General features: G+C 44.0%; 1 protein-coding gene and 1 long non-coding RNA gene across 3 annotated transcripts in view; one reads left to right on the top strand and one right to left on the bottom strand.

Moving 5' to 3' along the window:
* LOC143503591 (transmembrane protease serine 9-like) overlaps nt 1-15,527 on the top strand; it is a 118,617-nt gene that overhangs the window by 28,805 nt on the left and 74,285 nt on the right. For both annotated transcript variants that reach the window (XM_076995677.1, XM_076995676.1), the window contains exon 7: nt 11,316-11,453. In XM_076995677.1, coding sequence (XP_076851792.1) covers nt 11,316-11,453 — 138 coding nt within the window. The remainder of the gene's footprint in view (nt 1-11,315; nt 11,454-15,527) is intronic.
* LOC143503744 (uncharacterized) lies at nt 7,624-9,020 on the bottom strand. Its single transcript, XR_013127234.1, has 3 exons — nt 8,795-9,020; nt 8,590-8,721; nt 7,624-8,500 (listed from the first exon to the last, which is right to left on the bottom strand). It is a non-coding gene; the product is annotated as an uncharacterized LOC143503744 (long non-coding RNA).

Here is a 15,527-nt window from a genome sequence, read left to right as displayed (position 1 = left end):
CACCGCTTTAAGTCATGCTGGTATTAAAAAATATTTTGTAGGTATTAAAAAGGTATTAAATTCAACTTAAGAATCTCTGTATATACCCTGGAGGAACACGGAGCTGTGGAACTTTCTTTGATGAAGAAGTATAAAAGACTGATGGCTACATGAATGTTATTTTACAATATTGTTAACTATAGTAGTGGACGTACACAGCAGACATATGCATGACGTCTGCTACTTGATATCTTGCAGTTGCATTTTAGATACCCAGTACCTGTGGGTCCATGACATTGCAGGAGGTGGTGAGGGGTTCTGCGAACTTGCGGTGTCTGGTGTTTGGACCACGATAATTACCTCATTGAATATAGGCTTGGCTAACATGAGATCGTGAACATTTAATCCAGATGTGATTGTCAGTCCTTATAAAACGCTGTTGTTGAATAGGTCCTGGCCATTTAAAAGCTTTGTGGCAGTTTTCATCATATTGCAACTTCTGGTAAAGGTTTTACAGAGAGAGCGCGCAAACCAAGGAGGATTGCGGACTGCCGCTAGCTCATCAACTCTCCTGTTAGCCTGGCGAGAAGACAAATGAGCCAGGACCAAGTACTATGAGACTTTAGTGTGATGAGACAAGGCAGTATCTGTCTTCATCTGACTTGGATCATCAAAAGTCGAGCACTTCACTTTGGGTACCCAAATAGTGGTTTTTTTGGTTATTCAACCATGGACAGTAGACTGCGAATTATCAACTAAACCTACTTTTGGGAGCATTGTACAGTCTATCCTCATAGGCTACTCATTCAATTTAAAGTTGTTGCAGAGGGTAAATATTCTTGATCCTTGAGACTATTGAGAATTAATTTGAACACATTGTGGTCTATAATACACTGCTCAAAAAAATAAAGGGAATACTTAAACAACAATGTAACTCCAAATCAACCACACTTCTGTGAAACCAACCTGTTCAGTTAGGAACACTGTGAATCAATTTCACCTGCTGTTGTGCAAATGGAACAGACAACAGGTAGAAATGAGAGGCAATGCGCAAGACAACCCCTATAAAGGAGTGTTTCTGCAGGTGCTGCCACAGACCTTTTTCTGTTCTCGTCCTTTCTGGCTGATGTTTTGGTCACTTTTGCATTTTCAGTTCTCTCACTATAGAGGTTGCATGAGACAGTGTCTACAACCCACAGAAGTTGCTCAGGTAGTGCAGCATATTCAGGATGGCAAGGAGGTTTGCAAGCAGTGGCGGACTTAGCAATTTGGGGGCTCAAGGCGAATTTAGCTAGGGGGCCCATCAACATTAATATGCGAGAAATAAGTTAGCTAGTCAGGGGGCCCCTACAGTGGGCTGCAGTGGGAAGGGCCCAAGGCAGTTGCCTAGCCACGCCTCTATGCAAAGACCACCTCTGTTTGCAAGCTGTGGCAAGGAGGCTTGCTGTGTCTGTCAGTAGTGTCCAGAGCATGGAGCAGATACCAGGAGACAGGCCAGTACATCAGGAGACATGGAGGGGTCCGTAGGAGAGCAACAAAACAGCAGCAGGACTGCTACCTCCTCCTTTGTGCAAGGAGGAACAGGAGGAGCAGTGCCAGAGCCCTGCATCCAGCAGGCCACTAATATCCATGTTTCTGCTCATGCTGTCAGAAACAGATTCCATGAGGGTGGTATGAGGGCCTGACATCCACAAGTGGGGTCTGTTATTGTGCTTGTATTGCTTAATGAAAAGATGCACACTCAAGGATAGTATATCGTCAGAAGTGTATTGCCCGAATGCCGGTACAGGCGCAGACTTTCGGTGTATCATAATAAAAGTATACAGCTAACATACATCCCGTAACAGGGTCAACAAGTAAAGCCCAATACCATGCGGGGCATTTGCCAGAGGACACCGGGATTGGCAGATTTGCCACTGGCGCCCTGTGCTCTTAACGGATGACAGCAGGTCCGCACGGAGCACATGTGACAGGCGTGACAAAGTCTGGAGCCACTGTGGAGAACGTTCTGCTGCCTGCAACATTCTCCAGCATGACCGGTTTGACAGTGGGTCAGTAATGGTGTGGAGAGGCATTTCTTTGGAGGGCCGCACAGACCTCAATGTGCTAGCCAGAGGTACACTGACTACCATTAGGTACCGGGATGAGATCCTCAGACCCATTGTGAGACCACATGCTGGTGCAGTGGGCCCTGGGTTCCTGCTGATGCATGACAATGCTAAGCCTCATGTGGCTGAAGTGTGTCAGCAGTTCCAGCATAATGAAGGCTGGAACTTAGTAACGCGTTACTCTAATCTTACCACTTTTTTCGGTAACGAGTAATATAACGCGCTACTATTTCCAGTCCAGTAATCAGATTAAAGTTACTTATCCAAATAACTGTGCGTTACTATTTATATTTTCCCTAGTAAAATATATATTTTTGCTTTCTTCTTGGCTCAGTTCTACTTTTGCGTCTGACCGTAGCGCTCGACTCCGCACGCTGCGCGCGACCCTGTGAGAGTGCGAGCACGTTTTACAAGTCATTCTGTGCGGATACTGGTGGCCTGGGTTACACCTGCTCTGTGTGCGCGTGCAGCAAAGTGCCGCGCACTCCACCTGCAGGCAAGCTCCATCCTCTGCCTGTCCCGGAGCAACCGTAACCGTGGACGCACATCACCTTAGACTTTGTCATAGACCTCCGTAGGTAACACTGCTATACTGGTGGTCATCGACCACTACTCAAAGATGGTTTGTTTCCTCCCATTGCCTGGCCTGCCCACCGCGTGGGAGACACGGCGGACCTTCTGTTTTGGAACATACTCAGGAAGTTTGGGTTACCCGAGGATATTGTATCGGACAGGGGGCTGCAGTTTACCTCACGGGTGTGGCGGGAATTCCTATCCAAACTGAACATCATGGTGAGCCTGACCTCATGCTACCATCCCCAGGCGAATTAACAGGTGGAGTGTGCGAACCAGGAGGTGGGGAATTTCCTGCATGCATACTGCAGCAAGCACGTGGATACATGGTGCGCACTGCTGCCCTGGGGAGAGTACGCACAGAACTCGCTCACCCATGCCAGTAAGAGTAAGATGCCTTTTGAATGCGTTTTTGGTCGACAGCCGCCCTTGTACCCCTGGAACACTGCGTCCTTGAACCAACCCATCATCGAGGGGTGGTGTAAGAGGAGTGAGAGGGTGTGGGAGGACGCTCCCTTAAGCGCTCATCTGTGCTTAAGGGAAGCCATCAAGCGCTTCAAGCGTAAGGCAGACCACAGAAAGAGCGATGCACCCTCCTACCAGGTTGGAGATAAGGTCAAGGTGGGGAGGCCGGGCCGCCACCAGAGGACGCGTGCACCCACACATCACACGCCCCCGAGAACTAAACCACTCCCCAGGTCCCAGTCACCTTGCTACTAACACCTGTGGCCCAATTTGTTGACGGGGGCGGTGTATATATATACAACCGTCAGTGCAGATGGACGATTGCCTGTCATTATCCTTAAGGGGTAAGGCACCATGCTACCTTAATGACCTCCTCCACTGCTATGCACCTCGGAGGGTACTAAGGTCTTCTGAAGCCAACCTCATGATTGTTCCACGCACCCGGCTTAAAACACGTGGTGATCGGGCCTTTGAGGTCATAGCACCCAAACTCTGGAACTCACTCCCTTTGGCTCTGAGGTCAGCTGAATCTGTGGATTCTTTTAAAAAACAACTTAAGACGCACCTTTTTAAGCAGGCATTTAATTCACTGGTATAGTATTATGCTATTTTTTGTACATCCTGTTCATGCACTCTGTATAATTTTATTTACCTTTCTTATCTATGTACTTTTAATTTATGTACTTATTTTTTTCCAGTGTAAAGCACTTTGTGACTCTGTTCTGTGAAAAGTGCTATATAAATAAACTTTACTTACTTACTTACATTGATCCATTACTTTTTAATGTCATGTGATCTACGATCGCGATCGATGTAATGGGCACCCCTGGTTTAGACTGTATTGCTGTATACACACTGGCAATTCGGGGCATGAATCGGGGCACCATCCTAATTGTTCAAGAACCAATATTTTGATAACAGGAACAGGTGGAACAGGTTGGATATTGTTGAATCAGTCTCATTACCAAATTATTAAGTTCTGAATCCGCACAGTGACCTAATACCATCGACCAAAATATGTATTTACCACCCTGACCAGATTAATGAATAAATGTCCAAATGTATTGAATGGTTAATATCACAATTGATGCATTATAGGGAATAACATGTGGAATGATTTGGCTCAGGAATGGAACTAACCCTACATGTAAATCTACTAATGTAAAGCAAAGGCGAATAATAAACAATAATAAGGAATAATAAACAACTACGGATGATCATTCGATTATAAATGACTTATACAGTCCCTGACATAAGTTCTGTCGCTTATCCTTGTTGTGGAAACAAAAGCTTATAACCTGACTTTAAATTCATCCATTGGTTTTAGAAATGACTCATATGAAAGCTGAAACCCTCCCAAATGAGATTTAATTTACGAAATTTATAAATTTATGATATATTGATCATTTAATGAACACAGAAAGGTCCGATTTTGGCAAGACAAGAGTTTTGTCGCCCACAGAAAGTAAGGTGAATATATATATATATATATATTCATATAACTTAATGACTCACAGTAACCAGGTGAATGATGTGGTCAGTTGTTTTAATGAACTGTGCACCAGTGTGTTAGATGAGATTGCTCCTGTTAGGATTAGAGTTAAACCTATGATGAATCTCTCACCATGGTTAAATGAGGAAATCATAGCCTTGAAGAAAAAATGGAGGCAAGCTGAACGAAGATGGAAAAAATCTAAATTGCAGGTTCACTATCTTCATCTAAAAGATCTCTTAACTATTTTTAATGCACATGTCAGAGATGTCAGAGCAGCTTATTTTAAAAATTTGATCGCTGCAAATAAGCACAATTCCAGATTTTTATTTTCAACCATTGACCGTCTGATAAATGGTACCGCTGCTGCGAGTCCAATTTTCAACATTGACTGTGACAAAGTCCTACAGTTCTTTGTAAATAAGGTTGATGACTTAAGACCCAGTATTGTCCTGCCACCCAGCAGTGCAATGATACTCTCTCCTCCCTGTAATCTGGTTCACTTTTATCAATTTGAACTGATTTCTCTGAAACAGTTAGTGTCAGTGGTACAAGACCTTCATCTCTCATCGTCCTCTCTTGATGTTATGCCATCAAAATACTTAAAAAAGGTCCTACCGTCAGTCGCTCCTACCGTCAGTCGCTCCATGTTTACTCTATATTACAAATCTGTCCCTCACCTCAGAGATTTTCCCTGATATCTTTAAACAAGCTTGTGTTGTCCCACTCCTTAAGAAACTGAATCTTGATAGATCAAATTGTAATAATTTTAGGCCGATCTTTAAACTGTAACGCTGGGTGTGGGCGGAAGGACAAGACACGGATCCTTTCTGCAGCAGCCAACGTAACTTGCTTTTATTTGCACAATGAACATACACACACACACAACAAGCAAACTAAGACAACGACAAGCACACGACACTGCGCGAACGCACATTAAATAGACAAACTGCATGAGCCCCGAGTGATTACGAGACGGGCCACAGGTGGGACGGATGAACACACGCAGACACAACCACACCCACGAGGATCCACAGACGCAGACGGCAAGACGCAGACGACGTAGACACGCCCACAGGGAAGGGTCCGGAGCTGGACCGCCACAAACCCCCTAAAACACCTTTCCTGGGAAGACAGGGGAAAACACGTTAGACACACCAAACGGGACGTTCACGAACACACAGACGGGCACACTAACACATAGAGGCACAAAAGGGAACAAAGGGTTAGGCACACAAACGGGAAGACTCACGAACACTGGCACACACAAACATGGAACAGGCGCCCAGCTACGCGCCAAGAGGAGAGCTAGGAGGAGAGAGAGATCGGGAGCTGCGGACGTTGCGGGAACCTTTCCACCTCCAGCCTCGGCTGCCGACCCTCCGCCGGGTACAGCGCGGCTGGCGGACGTGCCAGGTGCAGCGCGGCTGGCGGACGTGCCAGGTGCAGCGCGGCCGAAGGACACGTCAGATGCAGCGCTGCTGGCGGACGTGCCGAACGGGCTGTGTGAGTGGTCCCCCTCGGTCTCCATCTCCTCTTCTCCTTGACTCCAGTCCATGGGCCGCTCCGGGCTGTAACCCTGGGCGCAGTCCATTTTGCTGTCACTGGAGCGGTCGGAAGAGGGGGTCCACCTCCCTTTCGTGGTCTCGACCGACAGTTCCGAGGGGGGTTGTCCTTTCCGCTACCGGAGCCCTCGGACGGAGGGTAGTCCCCACCGTAGCCCACGGTGGAGGCGTCGTCTGATGACGGGGGGTAGTCCTCTCCACCGTAGTCCACGGTGGAGGCGTCGTCCAACGACGGATGGTAATCCTCTCCACCGTAGTCCGGCTCCGACTCCTCGCCTGGGAAGTCCCCCTCCTCCAGCTCGCTCTCGGGGTCCCTCATCAACCCGCAGAGCTCAACGGCGTTTACCCGCAGGGGTGAGGGCTCCCTGGAGGACGAGGGGTGATACACCCTCCATATTCGCACCGCCTCCTGGCGGAGCCCTTCCGCCGCCTCGGGGTTCAGGTGCTCCCGAGCGTGACGCATCAGGGACACACATACCGGGTCCCCCTCCAGCTGCGCCAGCGTAGGCGTGGTCTTGTCCTGCGGGGGCTGGTGTTCCTCCACTCCACGGCCGCCCTCTGGTGGTGTACCAGTCTCGAGGACGCCGACCCGTATGGGCGAGCTCCCCCATGAAGATGGGGGCGAAGAGTGGTGATGCCGCTTGCTGGGTTTCTTCTTACCCTTCTTGGACTTGGGCTTATAGCCGGGCATGGTCCTGGTGTCTCGATTCGGCTTGTCGTTCTGTAACGCTGGGTGTGGGCGGAAGGACGAGACACGGATCCTTTCTGCAGCAGCCAACGTAACTTGCTTTTATTTGCACAATGAACATACACACACACGATGAGCAAACTAAGACAACGACAAGCACACAACACTGCGCGAACGCACATTAAATAGACAAACTACATGAGCCCCGAGTGATTACGAGACGGGCCACAGGTGGGACGGATGAACACACGCAGACACAACCACACCCACGAGGATCCACAGACGCAGACGGCAAGACGCAGACGACGTAGACACGCCCACAGGGAAGGGTCCGGAGCTGTTCCGTGACATAAACTACCTTTTATCTTTAAGATTTTGGAGAAGGCAGTCTCAGTTCAACTCATGGAGTTTTTCAAGGATAATGCTATTATGGGAGAGTTTCAATCTGGCTTTCGCCCCAATCATAGCACAGAAACAGCTCTTCAGAGAGTCTTAAATTACATTTTAATGTATGCTGACTCAGGGGAGGCATCAATTTTAATCCTTTTGGACATTAGTGTGTGACCCTTGTTAAGGTGAGCTGTAAGCTCGACTACGCCACCTGGGGAGTTTCACCCCAGGAAATATAACCCAAAAGCACACAGGTTCATTTAAAGAAAAGGGCAGAGACGTGAAATTTGGTTCAGTGTACAACTTTTTACTTAAAGGTAAAATTGGAAATAACATTAAAATGCACAGCTTTATTAATAACTTGGTTTTAAGAAAATCACAATTTAGAATAAAGTAAAAATTGTAAAAATACCAACACAGGGGTACTGGCAGTGCTAGGTCTCATTGTAGTATTATCATACATATACTTAAAACTGGCTTCAGACCTTCAATGATTATCCTGGTAACGACTGTACCACACACACATACACACAGCTTTCAAAAACCTCAAAAGGTGATGACTCCAACCACAACAGACCAAAGTGTAAAGGTGAAAGATTATCCCCGAAGGGTAACCAGCCATCCAGGAAACACCCGTGCACAGAAGTATTCTGACAAACAGATAAAAGACATGAATGATTAATACACTATTATAACTTTAAAACTCACTGCAGCCAGTATCCCTAATGTTAATTAAAAAAAAAAGAGAGATCAAGTTCACATAGAACAAAGAAAAGAAATCCAATACCGCTCGGGGGTTAATTCAAAAGAAACAAAATCAAGAGAACTAAACTAAATAAACGGAAGAATCACAAAAAGTTTAATTATAATCAAATAAACAAAATAACTGAAACAATATTATAATGCTGATTTAACCCCCACAAAAACAACCAAGGCAAAACAGCAGAAGACTAGGGGAGGCTCTGCTCAGCGCCACCTAGGCCCTTCCCGTGGCGACACTCCAGAACTCCTAATTAAAAACAACATTTTAAGTAAATTAAAAATAAGCTATATTTAAACAAGTGATATGAAAAACCACATCTACTGAGCCCACATACCTTCAAGCTTGATTTACCATTACATAGGACCCCTTGCTCCAATTGCAATGCTTCCAGTGTCTGAGATAATAAAACCAGGATTCCCGTGCCTTACGACGCGGTTTTCTAAGCACACCCGTTTTCAAGCACGCCAAGGGATATACCTAAACATGACGTAACTCGCTGTAAGTTGTACATCCTATAATGGTTAAATCCCAAACAAATAGGTGGAAAGTAAACTCCAAATGCCTACCTTTCAGCCAGTAGCACTCACATCAATGTAAACGGCCACTTTATACGCGACGTTCCACGTTTAGGCTGCAGCTAACGGCTAGCAGCGTGGTGCGACAACAGAGGGAGGACGCCTGCTTTCCGGCAGAATCCCCTATACATCAATGGGTTCGCGTCACTTTAAAAGCACATTAAACATATACAAGGCACGGAAACGACAGACATACCTTAGCACACCGTCTCAGCAGCAAGTCCCGCAGTAACACGGCCCAAATAATAAGGGAAGCACGAGCTTAGCCCAAAGCGTGCTCACTGTGTATATATACTGGTGCTAAATGACCAAACAACCCGCGCAACACAGAGGGGAGGGGGGAAGCCACTCCCTAACTACGGTGGCCGCCCAAGCCCAGAAACCACTAGGCAGCCCTGTGACAGCTCTGCCTGTTACAAGTGCAGCTTTCGATACCATTGATCACGGTATCTTATTGGAAAGATTACATTTATGGGCCGGAATTTCTGGGACAGCTCTAAAATGGTTTAATTCTTACCTATCAAACAGGTCATTTGTGGTGTCTGTTGGTGACAAGTTTTTTACTTGTCTAAGTCAGAGAGAGGTAGCCCGACTCCAGCTGGTTCAAAATGCAGCTGCCCGTCTTCTCACTAGGACGAAACGCAATGAACACATCACACCAGTACTGGCTTCTCTACACTGGCTACCTATAAGCTACAGAATCGATTTTAAAATTGTATTGCTTGCATATCAGGCTGTCCATAAGGAAGCCCCAGCGTATATCTCAGAATTACTATCTCCTCTTACTAGTGAGAGAACTCTGAGGTCCTCAAATCAGGGATTCTTATCAGTTCCGCGTACAAATTTGGCAACAAAGGGGGACCGGAATTTTGCAGTGTATGCCCCAAAATTGTGGAACAATCTCCTCACAGATATTAGACACTCTGAGTCAATTCAGGTTTTTAAAAAACGTTTTAAAAACACATTTTTACTCTCTGGCATTTAATAGCTGTTGATCAGGGTGTATTTATAAACGGTGTGTACTTGTGTATTTGAGAATTTTATTAATTGTATTTTATTAAAATTTTTCTTTTATTTATTCATTTATGTAAGAGTATAATTGTAACTTCATGTCTACTACATTGTATGATATGTGTAAATGTTTGTAAAGCACTTTGTGACTCACCTCTAGAAAAGTGCTATATAAATAAAGCTTTATCTTACCTATATACAAATATATGCTTCATAACACTGGTGAATGACTTTGTGGTGCTATTAGAGCCATATTTAATATTTTGTGTGACTTCCACGAGCTTGAAGAACCGCATCCATGCGGTTCGACAACGATTCATACAATTTATTGAAGTCATCAGGAATAGCAAAGAATGCAGTCAAAATTCTTTGGTTTTGTCTTCCAAGCTTCCTCTTTCATCCTACCCCAAACATGCTCAATGATGTTCATGTCTGGTGACTGGGTTGGCCAGTACTGGAGCACCTTGATCATCTTCGCCTTGAGGAACTTTGATGTAGAGATGGATGTATGAGATGGAGCACCATCCTGCTGCAAAATTTGACCCCTTTTATGATTGAGAATGTAAGATGTAGCTAATACTTCTTGATATTTTAGGCTATTAATATTGCCTTCCACCTTGCAAATGTTTCGCACACCCCCATACTGAACATAACCCCAGACCATGATCTTTCCACCACCAAACTTGACTGTTTTCTGGGTGAATCTTGGATCCATACGGGCTCCAGTAGGTCTCCTGCAATATTTGCGGCGGCTGTGGTGTAATTCAACTGAAGATTCATCTAAGAAATCCACCTTCTGCCACTTTTCCAGTGTGCATCTATTTAGCAGGCTGTGGGCCTTGGGAAATGCCACATGGTTTTTTGCCTGCCTTTTGTTTAGTGCTGGCTTCTGGGCACTGATTCGACGATGGAGGCTATTTCGAGACAGAATCCTACAAACTGTTCTAGTTGACACAGGGACTTGGTGACCAGGCCTGGTGGAGCTCTGCTGTAGTGGAAGAGGGACTGGCTTTGGATTTTCTAACCAACAAATGTTCTTCCCGAGCAGTTGTCTTGTGAGGTCTGCCGGACCTGGGCTTGTCAAAAACATCTCCAGTCTCTTCAAATCTTTTTAAAATTCTTTGTACTTGATGCTGAGACACATTAAAGGTGCAAGCCACCTCTGCAGTGGATTTGGTCTTCAGCATCCTGAGTATCAAGGCTTTGGTCGCAGGATGGATTTTTGGCATGTTGTCAGAGGTCAAGTTGCAGTGCAAGGGAAGGTCTGGGGTGCTGGAGTTCTTTTTATACACACCCACTAATTAACCAATCAATTAGTAAGCACAGGTGAGGCTGTAAACTAGGACTGGGTGCATTATATGACAAGGCGACAAAACTTTTGTCTTGCCAAAATCTGACCTTTCTGTGTTCATTAAATGATCAATATTTCTGCAGTAAAGTACATTTATTTTCGTAAATTAAATCTCATTTGGGAGGGTTTCAGCTTTCATATGAGTAATTTCTAAAACCAATTGATGAATTTAAAGTCAGGTTGTAAGCTTTTGTTTCCACAACATGGATAAGCGACAAAACTTATGTCAGGGACTGTATAGCTACTCATTGCCATGAGTCATGAGTCATGGTTTTTACCTTGTTTTATCATATGGTTTTACCATTTGTAACCTAGAATGTCAACATTACCTTAAATGTCACAAATATCATTACAGCTAGCAATACTACTACAGCCAACATTACCACATCCAACAGCACCACAGCAGACCTAACTGTGCCCAGCAACAACCTGCCTCCTGCCACCACTGTTAGGACCACAACCACCTCAACAACGAGCAGAACCTCCACTCCAGGTAAGACTACATTTACGATATCAGTAGCAGCACGACCTTTTTTCCCTGTGGAGTGCACAGTATATTCCATTTGACATACAGCCCATAATCGTTGTTGTCACCACAACTGCAGCCATGAACATCATTACTGCTAGCATTACCACTACTGTCACAAAACACCACTACTGCTGAAATGAGCACTACTGTCACAAACACCACTACTACTGAAATTACCAGTACTGTCACAAAAACCATTTACTCAGGCTTTGTGGACAGTTGGATTCTTTTGAGTCCATCTCCCTCTCGCTGGATCAATTTGCAGCCAATTGTGAAACAGCCAAGATGAGAATCAGCATCTCTGAAACTGAGATCCTGGTTGTACAAGGGTGAAGTGCTCTCAGTGGGTCAGGAGTGAGTCCTTGCTTCAAGTGGAGGAGTTCAAATATCTTGGGTTCTTGTTCATGTGTGGGGGAGGAATGGAACAGGAGGTTGACAGGCAGATCAGTGCGGTGGCTGCAGTGTTGTGGACGTTGTACCGGAAAATTGTGGTGAAGAGAGAGCTGAGCCAAAAGGCAAAACTCGATTTACTTGTCGACCTACATTCCGACTCTCACATATGATCATGGGTAGTGTCCAAAAGAATGAGATTGAGGAGTTTAGTCATATGGGAGAGCCACTACTCCTCCATGTAGAGAGAGGAGCCAGTTGAGGTGGTTCAGGCATCTGGTCCGGATACCACCTGGGCGCCTCCCTAGGGAGGTGCTCCGGGCATGTCCAACTGCGAGGAGACCCCAGGGAAGACCTAGGACACGCTGGAGAGATTATATCTCTCGGCTGTCCTGGGAACACTTTGGTATCCCCCACGAAGAGCTGGCTGGTGAGAGGCAAACCTGAGCCTCTTTGAATAGTATACTGCCCCATAACCCAGATAAGCGCAGATGCAAATAGATGGATGGGTGGATGCACATCTATATTTTCTTTTTTCTTCAGAAAATGTGTTTGGGGAAGTCGAATGCTGGCATTTCTGTTACAGAGAGTTGATGGACAGCTAGAGTACACAGAAATCATCATAATACTCCAGGGCTTCACAAACATTTGCACCTGTATGAAATGTTTCTTCTCATTACTCATAAACATGAATAATTTCCCAGCAAAATGAATACAGCCATGGCTGCATATCATGTGTGTGGAATTAACAGCTATACAGCAATATTAGTGGTAGACATTGTCTCTATTTTCTTCTAATGCTGGTATGCCAAAATCTGATTAGAAACATACTATACTTCAGGACTTGGAAGTGCCCAACAGGGACACCTAACAGTGAGATGTGAGTGGATAAAACATGTACAGAGAGAAAGGCTAAGTGAGAGTGATGAGGTGGTTTTCAAAACTAGATTTATGACCCCCAATAAAACTTTATTGCTCCAACCCCTCATCCACCATTTTATTGCCCCAGGTACATCCTGAGAGTGCCCCCCTAATTTTAATTAGATTAGTTATTTATCAGGAGTCCCAAAAATATTTGCCCCGCCATTGTCTTTGAAGTATAAGTTGTATGTATGTGTGTGTGTGTGTGTGCGCGCGTGCCCAGGTACATCTTTTTTTTTATCAAGGTCTTTTTATTAAATTTAACATAATACACTATCGGTGTTGGGAATAACGCCGTTAAAAATAACGGCGTCATTTTGTCAGTAACGGGATAATATAATTAATTACTTTTCCTGTCGTTACAACGCCGTTGACGTTACTGGTCATTAAAAGCGGTGGGTTACTATATATTGATATACTAACAGTAATCCGAGCGGACCGCTGCCCAGGCCAGTGAGGAGTCTCGATAGGTCACAGTTCTCGGTGTAACCTGTTTAACTTAACAAGTCAGTAAGCGATTGGCTAAGGCAGCATTATGGTAGCCAATCAGAGCCAGTGTTGTTACACGTGCGCCGAAGCACGCCAGTGACGCGACACAAACGGAGAAGAGGCAGAAATGGTGAGTCAGGAGCAAGCCGAAGAAAAGTTATCATTTTCAAGGTGGCGATATAAACATTATTTAAGAAAATACTTGAAGTTCCTGAATTGATTTATTTAATTAAGAATAGAGGTTTTATTATTAAGTTTACTTCTGTTGTGAACAAACCAGTTGTCTCAGGTTGAAAGAATTTAATTTAATTTGATAGATGTAAATGCACTTTATATAGTGTAAGTGTTTACTTTTGCTTTTTTAAATATATATATATAAAGGATTTTAAAGGATTTTATCCTCCACTGGTCTATGGATGTGCAATAAATATCAAAAGTTAAACACCTTTCTGATCTACTCATTTCAACTGACTGTGAAAACTGCTTTTTCAAAAAAATCCTTATTCATTGGCACATAATTTTTTTTACTGTAACGCAAATAGTTACTTTCCCTGGTAACGAGTTACTTTTATTATAGAGTAATTCAGTTACTAACTCAGTTACTTTTTTGAACAAGTAGTGAGTAACTATAACTAATTACTTTTTTTAAGTAACGTTCCCAACACTGTACACTATACATATTCAAACTCAAGCAATACCCCCCACACTCCCCCAGGATATCACATACATTCACACTGCACAGGCCATGTTTCAAGAGTACACAAGTGTTATACAAAAAATAAATAAATAAAATAAATAAGTAAAATAAAAAATTGATAAATAAATGATACAAAAGAGAAACATACACAAAAAAGTATAAAGCATTATAAACATATCGTATAACACATCACAATACAAATAAGTAAGAATTAAAGGACAAAGAATAAAGTCGTCATGCTGATTGGCTTACTTTTACCATGTTTTCAGTGAGGGTTATAAACGACTACCATATACTGTAGAACCTTCCAGTGGACCCTTGTAAAGTATACCTGACCTTTTTAATTCTGAGATTATATAGGACTTCCCTTCTCCATTGATTGTGCGTCTGTACATTTCTGTCTTTCCATACGGTAAGTATCAATCGTCTGGCAAGGAGCGAGCTAAAGGCAAGCATCTCTCTCTCCAGTCTATCCACATACATATCTTTCGGAACTACGCCAAACAGTGCAATGAGTGGACAATGCACCAATTGTTTATTACAGACCTCTGAATAGGTTTAAAAAATACCTCACCAAAGAGTGTATACCTTTGGACACGACCAAAACATGTGCAAAAGTGAGGCTGGGGCCATCCCACACCGATCACGTGTGGGGTCGAGGTCCGGCTTAATCTTGGCAAGCCTAACCTTAGACCAATGCAGACGATGCACAATCTTAAATTGGATTAAATTGTTTTGCACAGATGGAGGATGAAAAGATCCTGTGTATTATTTGTTGCCATAGATCTTCTTCTATTGTCTCGCCCAGATCCAATTCCCATTTATTCCTAAGTGTTACCAGTGGAGTGAAATTAAATGAGTTAATCGAATAAATAATGCTGATACTCCGTCTATGTGTGTCTTTACATATAAAGATTGTGTCCAACAGAGAATGAGGGAGGTGCGCTGGAAAGGAGTCAGAACCGGAGGAGACAAAGTTCCGAAGCTGCAAATACCTGAAAAAGTGTAAACGTAGCAGCTCAAATTTCTGTACTAACTGTTCGAAGGTGGCAAAATTATTGTCAATGTATAGATCAGACAGTGAATGTATATTTCTTCTAGTCCAAATAGCGAAAGTGCCATCCCCCAACGATGGAGGGAACCTATGATTTTTCTCAACTGGAGCCGCAAGCAGAATTCTTTTTAGGGAGAATGACTTTCTTGTGGCGTTTTATTACTCCATATAAAAGGTAGTATTAAATCATTTAATTTATGAAAAAATGATTTTGTTAAGAAAATTGACAGAGATTGGAATACAAATAAAAAATTTAGGCAGAATAGTCATTTTCACAGTATTTATTCGGCCCATCAGGGACAGGTGTAGGGGAGACCAACGTTCAAGTTCCTGTCTCAAGTGCACAAGCAGAGGCTCGAAATTAGCAGAATATAGAGCTCTATGATTGCATGTGATTCATGATTTAAAGTTGGAATACTTGATTGGGGTTCTGCTATAAATAGCAGCATATCATCTGCATATAAGGACACCTTAAGCTCCATCTCAG

Source organism: Brachyhypopomus gauderio, chromosome 2 (genome assembly GCF_052324685.1).
Source record: "Brachyhypopomus gauderio isolate BG-103 chromosome 2, BGAUD_0.2, whole genome shotgun sequence".
NCBI lineage: Eukaryota > Metazoa > Chordata > Actinopteri > Gymnotiformes > Hypopomidae > Brachyhypopomus > Brachyhypopomus gauderio.
The sequence above is the reverse complement of the archived record's forward strand: the minus strand, read 5'-3'. Positions and strand labels throughout refer to the sequence as shown.